The 13,793-nt window shown below is 43.0% G+C and overlaps 1 protein-coding gene across 8 annotated transcripts in view; it reads left to right on the top strand.

Moving 5' to 3' along the window:
* The first annotated feature begins 861 nt into the window (after positions 1 to 861).
* The window catches only part of LOC311266815 (receptor-type tyrosine-protein phosphatase mu), a 171,975-nt gene continuing 159,043 nt past the window's right edge, over positions 862 to 13,793 (top strand). For all 8 annotated transcript variants that reach the window (XM_084369382.1, XM_084369385.1, XM_084369383.1 and 5 more), the window contains exon 1: positions 862 to 1,259. In XM_084369382.1, coding sequence (XP_084225508.1) covers positions 1,187 to 1,259 — 73 coding nt within the window. In that variant the 5' untranslated portion in view covers positions 862 to 1,186. The remainder of the gene's footprint in view (positions 1,260 to 13,793) is intronic.

Below are 13,793 nucleotides of genomic sequence, written 5' to 3' on the forward strand. Positions count from 1 at the left end.
CATTTCTGGGTGAACTGATCCTTTAAGAGGTCCGCTACAGAAGTTGATGCATTATTGTGTCTGGGGCCTCGGAGAGGACAACTACGCAACGTAATTAAATTGAATGGATTTATTGCATCCGTGATTGGTGTCAGAACTTGTTACACAGCACTAAATCCAAAATTTGTTTGCTTCATTTTCTGATATTGGAGTTTTATGACAGTTAAGTCAAAAGTATGCATTCAGTTGGGACATACTACCTCCTCATGATAGTGCACCTTAAACTTTGACCCTCGTGCACCTACATGCGTCTCAGCCTTAGCACGAAACTTTGGAGTACAAAGAACACAGTACTTGCACTTACATGTGCTTTATACTGCACATACTTCATATTGGGACATAATAAATCTTTTTCTGGCACACTAAATAGTATGGTAGTATGGGTATTTGAATGCAGGATATGTCCTTATTTGGCGGAACAGCAATGCTTCATGGTCATTTGAGTATACTGGGACCTTCAGAGACAGAGAAGTGTTATCATGCCAACACTTTTCTACACACTGGGTCTTGATGAGGTCATAATACAATAAAATAAGATATTTAAAAGGAAATGTTGAAGTAAAGGTTAAAGAGCAAAGCTTGTCCTCTAATATAACTGCTTTATGTCCATTATAGTGATCATGAGATCTATCACAATATCACTGACTGTTAATTTTTAACTGCTGCCTTGAATTAATAATGGCAGATTTAACTGTACCACTTCACCTCCACCCTCTTCAGTCTGCACACCTGGTCCAAATAAACATCAACACAGTCACGGCTGGAGCCAGGAGGAGGGGACACCCACCCGCCTGTCCTCTCCCTCCCCGGCGGGACTCACACTCGCCCTCTACCGGCCAGACCGCGCGCACACAGCCGCCTCTCTCCTGGAGCTGCCGGACCACTCAATCCACGCGTAATTCAGGAATCAGGACTCACTCACACATTCCTCCTCCAAGTGTGGAGCAAGCCGGCAAAGGAGCAGCCGCGTCGGCGACAGTGTCCTCTCACAGCCCGACAGCGCGCTAAGGGACGGAGGGCAGGACGAGAACACTTTAGATTTAAACACTCCTGAAAGTGCAGGTTAGGATTTCAAGTTGCGATCAAGACAGAAGAGTTGCCAGTTAACCCCGCGGCTGGGGGTTAACGCGACGACGGCGCTTTCGACATGGATAAAGTTATCAATTGCTTGTTTGCTGCAGTAACCCTGCTGGTGTCCGTCCGAGGGGAAGTTTTTAAAGGTAAGGAGGATTACCTGGACATGTTTGCACGCAGAGAGCATACGCGCAAGTCATGTATGATGGCACAGCTGAGAGACGAAGTGGAAAGGAAAGGCACTTAAACAGTTTAGCGCACTATTTTGTCTGATAGTTTGGTGGCAAATTCGAAGCTTGAACTAATTTTTATGGCGCAAAATCGAGTGTATGCGGCAGCAGGGGAGTAATATAAGTTACACGAGGGTTGCAAAATAATGTCAGGAGATATTTTTTTGCCGCCACAGCGCTGGCATTCATCAGTTTGTTTGTTCTCACCTTCTGTGCCGCCGTGCGCAACGAGCAGGTGCGCTACGGCCACCGGAGCGCCTCGATTCAACGGCGCGATTTACCCGACTTTAACGAGTTCATTGTTTTGTTGTGTCTAACTTTACCTTGATAAGTTGGCTGTCTAATGTGATTAAGCTCAAGGGATTGACGGGCCGGAGTGTCACTGTTGCTTGTACACGGCGAGGCGATAAGCCAAACGAGACCTGGTGTCGTTATTTCACCGTGAACTTCATTTATAACGCCCCAGTGAGCTTATGTACACAGGTCAGAGTCAGTTTAACGTGTGGCGCCCCCCCGCCCACACTTATAATGCTAAATGTGAGTTATTTTTGGGGGACACAGTTGTTTTTGTCCCAAAGATTAATTAACTTCTGTGCGTAATACCAAATTCCACATGTTAAATACTTCTACAGTAGTTTTTATATGACTTTCAGAACTGATTTTAAATGTCTTTGTTGTGGATAGAAGTGCCCTACACAAAAAGAAAGAATTTTTCATCTGTGTTCTTGCGTTACAAATCTCATTTAATTCAATTTACTGTGTAGAATTGAATCATCCTCTCGTCTTCCCCTCAGTTTACCCTGCACGCGCTCTGTTTCCAGCTGAGGAACATGTTTCTGGGTGTCTCTGCTTTGTCAATTTTTCTTCGGAGTTTCCCTTTAAATTACATGTATTGTTTGCCTGATTCTTGATGTAAACTTTCTCCACGTCCTTCCCCCTCAGATTCCCAATATTCATGCATAGGCAACTTCATTTGTCAAGTCTATTCAAAGCTTTGTGAGGAGAAAAAGTTGAGGGATTAGTCCCAGGTAGTGGTTTGACTTATTAGAAAGACTGAAATAACAGTGCAGACTCTCACTGTCAGTTTTAATGGCTGTAGATTGCCTCAAGGGATTTTACATTAGAAGCCTAATTTAGCCCCTAAAGAGGTCATTTCTGCTGTTTCTACAATGGAATTATCTATGTGGAAAAGAGGCACATTAGCCTGTATTCATGCCAATCAATGCACAGATGATGAATGTCCAGACTGAGACGGATCCATACTGCCAATTCAATTTAGAGTTGCGTTTAAAAACTTCATAAAAACACGGGACGTTCCGGCACCCAGTGTCTGCATGTGTTTGACTTTTACATGCTGCTCAGACTCTGAGGAGGCGACGTGTGCGGTGAGGCTGTGGTGTGATGTGTGGCTTCTCGGATGCTGTGGGGGGATTCAACAGTCAGCCGATGCATTTCTCTGAGAGCCTGTTGGGGGCAGCATGGCACACATATAATATGATACCCTGATGATGGAGCCAAGCAGAGCAGAGTGGCGGACCACGAGTCAGACGCACAGATCAGGATTCAGATGCACTTTGGAAACTATTTGTGTCGGTGCTGTGACGAGATTTGATCACAACTTTGATTTAATAACGCAACTTAGCTGCTGAATAAATTAGATCTTTAGTTTCCTTAGTCTTTGAATCGTTCCTGGGATCTCTTAACAGGAGGGCAGACACATTCAAGGTCCTACAGAAGATTTATTAAAACATTTTATTTTGGATAAATAGTTTTTAATCCAGCAGTATGAACGCCAGGGGTCAATTTTAGTGACTGAGAACTCTCTTACCCTGAAGCACTAAGTATTCCCAGTCCATTTTTGTGTGAGGTTCATCAGTCTTGCCCGTTGGCAACCTCCGGACTGGGAGATTTATTGGAGTGGGCTGCACTGCGGGGCTCCCAGTGGTGCCCAAGCCCATCGATAAATGTGCTCCTAATTGCATGAGTGTGTGTGTAAATATGTAAACCAGGAAGAAATCAATCGGATGTGTGTTCCTCTCTCCCGGCTAGGTGACGGATTAGCCACGCGCGGATGGAGAGGTGGAGGGCTAAATATGAGCGGCCCGAGACATTTGTTATGGCGAGTATGTGATAGCAGCTCATGTGATAATTAGATCACTGAGGTAACCAGAGTACCAGTCGACTCAGTGCACGGTATCAGAGCCTTGTGACTGTGCAGCCTCAATTCGATCACAGCAGAACGGCCCTTTGGAGGTCTTTTAATTTACGCGTAAAAATAAATAAATAAAAAAAACCCAAACCGACTCTGTAATCAGGATCACACTGTATCAGCTTCATCTCCTTCCTTTGTAAACTTGTTTATGCACCTGGATATCTGCTCTCAGTGGTGTGGTAGAGATGAACTGCTCTTTTGTTGTTGTTTTTTTTCTCCCTCCCTGTTGCATTCACAATGCCCACTGGATGCTCTCGGCTCAAAGAGAAAGCAAAAAAAAGAAAAAAACAACAGCACTATAAATCACTTGTTGTGTATGGCCAGTGCTTCTGTTTTCTACATTATGAGGACAGCCTTTTTTTTCTACAAGGCCTGCCCTTTGATATCTATACTCTGTCTTTTGACCGAGCACATTAAATTCCAGGGAGCTGTGCGCTTTGTTATGTTTACCACCTTTTCCAGCAGCCATAAAACCTGCCTCGTTTTCTGATAGGGCCGAGCCGTGAGTTGAGAATAATGCCCATGCTTGGAGTGTAGAGCCGTAGTTTGTCATTGCGGAGTGACTGCTGCTGATAGTGTCCTGGTTGACCGATCCTGATTGCCATCCAAGCTGTGACTAAGGAGTAAAACAACACATTGGCTGCTTGGGAAGATAAACAGCACTTCATTTGAAGTCTGGCAATAATTTAGATAGTTTTTCACTCATGAAATGTTTCCTTTTTTCCCTACTCCCAGCTGACTCAGATTTAATAGAGACTTTTTCCGAAAGGTGTCCTGAAGGGTGGCAGTTTCCTTTGTGTGAGCCAGTGGAGAATGAAATTAAATATGCATGTGATTTTTTTTTTTTCCCTTTTTTTTGTCTTTTTTTTTTTTGATGGCTTCAACCAATGTTGGAGGAGAAAAAAAAGCTCCATGGTGATTGATGATAGTACAAAGCAGAAAGTGAGGTGTCTACATTCTTCTGTAACTTTGCTTTTCAGACACTTATATTATGATGATAATGAAGGCGGTGGAGAGGCATGGATTTACTGAAGCTGTTCAAACACTGCGGGTACATGTGACTTCCTAGAAAAGGGTCTGCTGAGTTTGTCAGCAGGGCTGATCACGACTGGTAGACATGGGGGGGTTCTCACTTTAAAAAAAAAACTATACTTAAGGAACTTAAAATGCTGCTGTACAGACTTAGACCAGTCGTTTGAAGTGACTAGACGAACAGAAGTATTATTCTTTTTTCACTCCTTTAACGAGTTTAACGTAACTCTTCAGGATGTGTGAAAAAGAAAATCACTGCATCTGATTTCCAACATGTCTTTGTACCGGCCTGTCAGTGTCTGTGCATCTTAGCTTTACACCCAGTTACGTAAGACACTGCAATGACCGATTTTTCTTTGGTCTATAAAATGTTGTTCACTGTTCCCCAAAGCCCAAGTTGTTGTCTTGTTGTGTCCACCACATAAAAATATTCAGTTTAGTGTCATCAAGGACTTAAGAAACCAGAAAATATTAACATTTAAAGGAGACATACTGTATTATGCTCATTTTCAGGTCAGGAATTTTATTTTTGGTTACTACCTGAATAGGTTTACATGCTTTAGTGCCCAAAAAACACATCAGTTATCTCAAACTGTCAAATGCTGCATCACTGTATTCCCCCTCGGTCTATAACACTCTGTTTTAGCTGCTGTCTCTTTAAGGCCCCCCTCCTGAATGTCTGCTCTGATTGGTCAGCTTACACATGACTGACCCAGCACCGCTAACAACAACAACAGAGCAGCCGTGCTAAATCAATTCTTGTGTGCGAAACTAGCCGCAAGGCATAAATAATGCAGATGTGCGGCTCTGCGACGTAGTGTGATGTCACAAAGTCACAGAATTAAAGGTGGGACCACTAACGAGGCGTTTCAGGAGCAGTGTTTTCTGTGGGAGAGAGGAGCGCCTGTTGGTGAGGAGTTAACTTTTTCAGTTTATTGTTAAACTGCAAAATATCCGGCCTGCGTTACATATCTTTGGTACAAGAGTGATCTAAAACATTGCAAAAAACATATTTGTATATCTGCTAATATATCAATATCTGAGTCTTTCACTCCCTCATATTGATCTCCACATCAACCCAAAAGAATGGAGAACCGGTCAGACTCTATCCTACACACTTGCTGCTTAGTCTGTTATCTGACCCATGAGCAGCAAATGTCAGAAACTCATGTCAGAAAGTCCCTCAGAATCGAAGTTCAATAACTTTTTTCAAGAAAAATTAATTATACAAGAGGAAGATGTCTAATAATTTGCTATCCTCATTAGACTTACTCTATCTGAATAACAAAACACATTGCACTCTGAGTAAAGGGCACACAGCTTGACACATTATTCAGCTTTGTTTCATTGGGAAAAGTCAGCATCTGTTTTCTGGAAGATGCCACGAGGCATTCTTGGAAATGTAGGGAATCAGTAACTGAAGGAGCAGATAACGGAGGCTGAGGAAAAGTCGACACATCAAGAGACGTAAACAACACTTCATGATGAAATAACTCCCGAGAAACTCTTAACATCACAGACCGATGAGGCATAGGAGTGCCTGACTAACGTTGAGGGTGGACTTTTACATCAATTTAGGGAGAAGGTAACATAACTAGAGCAGAGATTGAATCGGGTAAGAATCTGTCTCATTCTAACTGTTGTTATTGACACAGTTTGTAACACTTTAAATGGGACATTAGCCTGTTTGTCAGATCTGGACACATTAATTCATGAAATGTTTCCAACATGGATCAAGATCAATGATGTTCTAATTTTCTTCACATTGCCACTTTGTTTTCCCGCTTTCACTTATGTAAAACTAAAACTTAATAAAAGTGGTATTATAGATTGGCTTACGAGGAAACAAAGTGCAGTCTGTTTTCACAGTGATAAATTTTTTTGTCGTGCCGTCTCCGTACCCAAGCACATGGGATTTAAAATGATTAAGAGTCTTTAAAGTCCTGACTCCCAGCTTTAATGAGAAGGTGCTTTGGATCCTCATCAGATAAATAGGGCACAAAGTATAACCCTTTTTATAAAATAGAGCCCAGTTGTAGGGTATGGAAGGTAATTGGATAAGGTGACATGAACTCATCATATTTAATGCTTCAAATACAAAAGAAATGCAAAGGTGCTCTTGATGATTTCTCATTTGATTTCTGGTGAAGTGTCTGTATAGACTAGCAGGTGTTAGGGATCTGGTTTTACCATTGATTAAGACCCTGCCAGGTAGAAACTGGTCAGCATTTTAGACCAGGTAGCTTAACTGAAATTGAAACTGAAAATGGGTTGAGAAGGTTTTTGGACGTTAAAATATGGCCAACTTTTCAGCGCAAGGCTTTGAGTTTTACCGCTTTTTCTTTTAATTACATTTGAGCGCCAGGTTACACATGCAGCAGGTGCTCCACGCTTTTTTGCCCAATGCTCTTTTCCAACATATCACTTGTACTCGATGCATCTGCTAGTGAAGCAAATCTGCATCTTTGCTTCATGTGGAGTTCAACTTTGACCTGCTGAGTTGCTTCCACAACCAGTAGCAAGGATGTGTGTGGTTGACCCGTCAGACTGTCTACAATCCAGCTAGCTGAGTTCTGTGTGCCTCACCTCCTGCACTGCCCACATTCAGGCACACTTTCATTTGCCCGCATTCGCATATGTGTGTCTACAGCCTAACAGCAGCACTCTGGCAGCCTGCCACATTCTGTCAATCAGTTGCCCCAGACCTTTTCTATTTCTGTCAATAATACAATTCAGTTAACAATACATAAAAAAGTTCATTGTCTTTATTTTCGACTGCAAAAAGGGGCTGACTAATCATGACTTCAGTTTGACTTTAATATGTCTCTTCTACTTGCTTTGCTGAAGTTTTTTTTTTTTTCTTATTTGACATTTTGGTGTTGAATCTTTTCCAAGCAATGACTCGCAGACATCAGCAGACTCTCCAGTCACCTTCAGTCTGGTGTTCAGCGAGTGAAACACATGATAATTTGGACGGAGTCAGATGCCTGACCTGGCTGGTCAATAACATTCCAGTGTTGACCATAACAGGCTCTTTGGGAGCCCTTGCTGTATGTTTAGGATCATTTTCCTGCTCCACTGTCCTCAGATTGGGAGACATCGTGTGAAAATGGCTGCTGCTACGCTGAAATTAAAGCTCAATTTAAGACTTAAAGCTTAAATTAAAGCTGAAATGAGACAATGGCTTTAAGGTAACAAGCGCTGACGTACAGCGCCGACACAAAAACAAACATGTGACTGTCCAAACTCTCGTGTAAGTGTGGAAATTGGTTAAGTGCTGGCTCATCACAGGCACTTTGAGGCGAAAGAAAGTGAGTGAAATATTGGAACGCAGAGTCTACCAACATGATCATCATCTTCATATCCCTGGAGTGCCACTCCACATTCAATCATTAGCTGTTGATTTGCAAGTGATTTTATTTACATTCTTGAGAGGCAGTAATAGTTTGAAGTTCATCCTCGAGGCGGCTGATGTGGCTATGCTATCTGGGAGCTGTGCGACGGAATGATAATTGGCCTTGAGATGTGACTGTGTGAAGGATGCTGGACAAACAGAGCTGCTCTAATTATACACAGCTCCTTCTTCAAATGAAGAGGATAAAAGCTAATGAATCGCACACAGGCCAGCACAGGGGCTGCCTAATGAAGAGAGAGTGAGAGACAGAGAGGCGAGTGTTTGTGTGTGTGTGTGTGTGTGTGTGTGTGTGTGTGTGTGTGTGTGTGTGAGAGAGAGAGAGAGAGAGAGAGAAAGGAGAGCGAGAGAGAAAAAGTGTTTGTGTGTCTGAGGCATGCTCGAACAATTCTGTGATCTCATCACCATGTCGGAAAGTGAAAAAAAGAACCCTCGGTAGAAAAACAACAACTTACTATGCAGCGCATCATGTTTACAGAAGTCTGCATTCGTTGTAGGTGGCTCAGAGAGTCCAGGCACTCAGTAAAAATTCACTAATTAATGCTCCAAGGGTCTCAATTGTTATTAATGGTGACGAGAAGGAGGAGGGGAACGAGGGAGGAGTAGGAGAAGCATTTTAAATCAGGATATTACAGTGTGTCTGCTCGATTGATTTGGAGGCTTTCTATCTGCATGTCAGCTCACTTTTGTTCCAAATTAAATAAAAAAAACTCACTGCTGCTATCTGGAGAATTAAACCTGTATCAGTGACCAGTGACTGGCAGTTGCAGCGATGGTTTTACACTCAGATTGAATTGACCCCGACCCCGTCACATTCCTCACTTATCTTCAAACCCGGCCGTTCAATCAGCTTGTTTCTCTTCAGCATTGTCGCCCAGTAAAACCCAGGGGTTATTATGTGCACTGAAATTGATTCTGATGGAGCGCACTTTGATATTTGGTTCAGGTGAGCGTACAGCCTTGACCTGAAGCCTGCAGCTTAATTTCAAGTCTGTCAAATAAAAACTCCCGCCACTGCTTTGGCGCCGGAGTCACGTAGTTGAGAGAAGGTGCAAAGTTTCTCCATGAATAACTCAAGTTGCCTCCTTCGCGGGACAAGTGCACTCGCTAACTCGGGGGAGGCTCGGTTTCGTGCCAAAAAGCTGTCCTCCGCGTAGGCTCGCTGCTCCTCACACGACCGGCGGTAGGTGGAGGAGGAGGGGGTGATGCTGCTGCCGCTGTTTCACCTTGTCTCCTGTTATTTATTAGGCTTCTGTCAAGGCTCAGGCAGTAGGCAGGTGTACATCCCTCCTCCTCCTCTCCCCATCCGGGCCTTATGAGTATAACCAGGGGCAAAATTCTCCATTACTGTCAGTCTGAATCTGTTGCCATCACATTAGCGCGCGTCATGCAGTCATTAATGCATTAGGCCTTGTTTGAGTGCCAGTTATTTGCATTGGCTTTTACGCTGCCTATTTGCCCTTGTTCTAAAAGCTGCCTCGGCTGAACCTATTGACCAGTTAACTGTTCAATAATGAAGCGATCCCTGAGGATGAATTAGGCCTCAGTGGTGCTGTTGAATAATGGTTATTAGGACGTGAAAAAAAACAGCATTTTTACGGCATACTGAGAGCAACTTTTTTTCACCTTCCGTATGTTTTTTAATGTCTCTCGAGCATATGATCTCGCCGCTAACAGTCGAGTACACTATCATCCAGCCTTATCCCTCCGCTACCTACTCCCGAAGCAGAATGTACCTGATTATACTCCTATCGGTCACACTCTGGCGCCTATTTGGAGGCTGTTATCTGTTTGCGGTGGAGACTCCTCGGGGAAGCATACAGCCGATAAGAGACTGTTGTTCTGTAAACAGCCCTCTGACCTCCTCAGGCTGGGCTTGGCTCCTTTTCAAATGGGTCTCTTTTGTATTGGCCCTGAGCTCAAACCTCCGCGTGACTGATTCCCCGGGGGGGAGGTTTAATGGCATTACTGTACGCTCCACACTATGCAGGGTGGTCACTCCGGAGCTGTCGGAGCCCGAGGGGGGTGTGCATGCCTCCAGAAGCAGAGGGAAAGAGGGAGAATAAGACGGTGGGAACGATGCTGGAGAAAAGACGCACTGTTGTCTCTCGCTAAAAACATGCGGATGCTCACGTGAATGAACCCTTTATGCCCCCGAACTGGATGTTGCTTGTGGGAAGGGAATAATCTGATGGTACAGTGGTGTTTTCCTCCCATGTCAATCACCATTTCATTATTTAACCATGTGGCAAACCTCTTATCACAACATAAATTATATTCTCACTTGTGCTTGTCCCTCTGACAGTCTGTTGACTCGCTGAGCTCTGACATGAGTCAAGTGCATTAATAGCTCTTCTGGGGACAACTTGGCGGACTGCTGGACAGTCGGCCATCAAGCTCCCACCGATGTCAGCTCCGTTTTTAACACTTTCCTTGTGTAATTTGCCAGCGTGCATGAGCAAACGATGCATTGAAAATCAGTAGCCACGGGCTGTACTGCAGCGAACTGTTGTACTAAATCACTTTTGGTGTTAACCACTGCTTCATCGACACGGCTATTGAGACACACAGCTGCGGGGCCAGTGTTAAAGACGGAGGAAAACACAAAACAATAACTAGAAAAGATGATGCTTGGCTTGAAGCTTGACTCCCACCCTGTAATCAGAGTTTGCCACGCTAAAGAAATTACAGGGCACAGGAGTCATTAGGAGTGTGGGTGCAGCTCGGCATTGCAAACGGAAACAAAGTTGAAAACACATGTTTTTGGAATAATGCACATCTGAATAAACAAACCGGTGAAAATCTGACAAGTTGATTGTAATGATAGTACGCTGCCGGCCGGGAGGATAAATTCAGTTGGATGTGATGTCTCAGAGACGTATTGGTATCAGGGCAAAAGGAGTAATTAATGTGGAAAGCCTGGAGCATCAGTTAGCTGGTTTTCCACCAACGTTATCATCAGTCCGACTGCCTCAGCTCAACATATAATGACGAATAGCACCCTGCTTAAACAAGTTAGAACAGAATTAACTTACCATGTTTGCCAAATTTCTTGAAACAGTCTGACTTGGTTTGATTTTTACTTTTAAAGCAATTTGTGCAGTTGTCTTTCTGCACTTTATAGCCTCAAGAACTACATCTAAAATGCTCTGAACACTAATGTGAATATTTTTATGCAGTGTAAATATCATTACCCGCTGCCGAAGCCACGTTTGACGAAAATGCAAACATATGTTTTTCCCTGTCCTACTAACTCTTTGAGCAAGTCCCAAGGCTAGCCGAGGATTTCCCTATTGCCATTCCCAGATCTCTATATGGGGCATTATTCATAATAGAATCCCAGCTGAAGGTAGACGGTGGAGACATTTATAAAAAGAGGCAAGGACAAGGGGGGAAAAAAAATCTGAGCAACTGGATTCGTAAGAAAAGCATGTAATTTTTCATTTTTCCTGTTGTGTCACCACATAGGTTCGTTTAAATCTCAATTCAAGCATGCCTTTGTCTTATTTTATTGTCATGGTGACTGATGTGATATTTTCTTCCTACAAATTGCGCCAGTGGTCCAAGTTAATTGTCCTTGCCTTCAACTACTAAACCTAAATAGCCTATTTCTTTGTCCATACATTTTCTATTGCTTGTCATATCATTGATGACTGAACTCCTAATTTTAATTTGCCATTAGCTTTCTTAACATTGCGTTCAATCTTCAGAATTATTATGCTTTTAGTCATACTAGCTGCAGCTTTACATGTAGTTGGCTAACACTCATCAAAAGAAACCTTTCAAAGCCTTTCACCACTTAATGTTGAACCTAAATACGTATAATTTTCGATTTCTTGTCATGGCGTTGGCCAGGCTGCCATTTTCCTGCAAACTGTGTAATTAAAAGTCTTGGTGTTGCATTCAGGAGGGAAAACCTGCTAGCTTCCAGTTGTGTGTTGTTGGCTAACATACATCAAGAAGAATAAGGATGAAAGTGAGATAAACAACAAAGCCTTTGAATTATATACCTGTGATTGTAATTTTAATAATATGACCTTTGCTGTGATGATAAATGATAATGATACATTTTGTTCATCTAGCTAGGTTCCTGCCACAGGTCGCCTAACTAGCAGAGATAATGACAAAAAAAATCCATTATGTGGTTGTTAAGTGTTTGATTTCAACAGTTGACATGGAGCCATTTTGAAGCAGGCTTGTCTTGTTCACAATTTAGGAGTTACGGCTGTAGTTTAGCATATGATCGCACCCTTACGGCATGTGTTATGCCAGCTGGTAAGGTTTTTCTCGAGCAGGCAAGTCTGAGGTCAAGAATTTTTTTTGTTTTTTTACCAGATTTTCTCATCCTCTGCACATTAAATCAAGCCGACCTTTTAACAGCAATTAAAAGATCAATATGTCTCACTTTTCTCATTTATTTCATCACTTAGTTGCTTAATTGCTTGTGTTCCCTTTGTTTCTGAGTATGTAGGCCTATTACACTCTAATCTGCATCGCATATGTTGAAGCCTAAATGAACCTGAAAGTGAATCATTTCGGAGCCAGCTCTTATGTTCAACCTGCTCACGCCCATAGCAGCCTCATGAGGCAACAAAATCATTTATTAATTAAATGGTTTCATGTATACAGTCAAGACTGGTACAATACTGAAGGTGTTTTTTCTTTTATATTATCCTCATAGTGCATGACTCAACTCAAAACATTAGTGGACTGAATGTCGCTGTAGGAAAGACTACATTGAACGTGAGCAGAATTGCTGATTCCGGGGAATTTTTCATATACATGCCTCCCTCGGACAGGGACAGCATGGCTCGTCTTTAGAGCAGCTCTGCTTTATTTAGTCGCTGGAAGTTGCAGCAGCATCAAACGTTGCAGATCAGGCTTGCAGTAGCCTGGTGGTGAGGCAGAGGCACACAGGTTCAGAGGATGAATAATTCACTCCCATGAGCCCAGACTTCTTGCCGTGAGACTAATATTCAGCAGCACCTGTGTGTCTGAAAATCTCCCTCCTTCAACCCACCAGGTTCCTTTCCCTGGGGAAAACCTCAACCCCGGCATCACCCCAGCTGTGCTTTCTCCAAACTGTCAGAAAAGCACTGCCGTGGCTGGAATGACAGAAATGTTAAGAGGAAACATAGTTCAGTGTACGCTAAGCGGATGTGTGAGTGGACTCAGAAATATTGAGGAAAGTTTGAACATAATTAGAGCCTCAGTAAACCTCTGTACTTTTTGGTGCTGATAGAAACGTGCTTGTAGCCTCCAGCTTTGAAAACAATCACCTACCAAGCTGGCATCAAGTCCCTGGTCAAATTTGTTATGTTCTAATTTACTCTTTGATCATACACTTATTGATGGAAATCAACACTTTGCTAGATGAGAAAGCAATCTTGCCACAGTGTCCGTTTGGCTCAGGAGCATTTGATAATGTCACATGGTCTTGGTCAGCAGTTCCAACACTTTAAAGCCACAAAATGTAACTTCCTTGAGAGAGATAGTTGATCGTTGAGTCTTATCCACAGATCGTTAAACGCTTTGGATTGGCGTCCAAACCCGAGCTGCCAACCCAAAGCGTCAGTAGTTGACGCTCTGTGGATGAGACTCAACAATCAACTATCTCTCTCCAGGAAGTCACATTTTGTTGCTTCAAAGGTCCAATTTGTAAGAAAGTAGATTTTTGAGTCTCAACTCATCAAATACTGACACTTTGGGATGGCAGCTGACCCGACCCACAATCTCAAAGTGTCGATATGTGATAAGTTGGGAATAAGACTCAAAGATAGACTTTCTTACAACT

Source organism: Pagrus pagrus (genome assembly GCF_965226575.1).
Source record: "Pagrus pagrus genome assembly, chromosome: 12".
Classification (NCBI taxonomy): Eukaryota; Metazoa; Chordata; class Actinopteri; order Spariformes; family Sparidae; genus Pagrus; species Pagrus pagrus.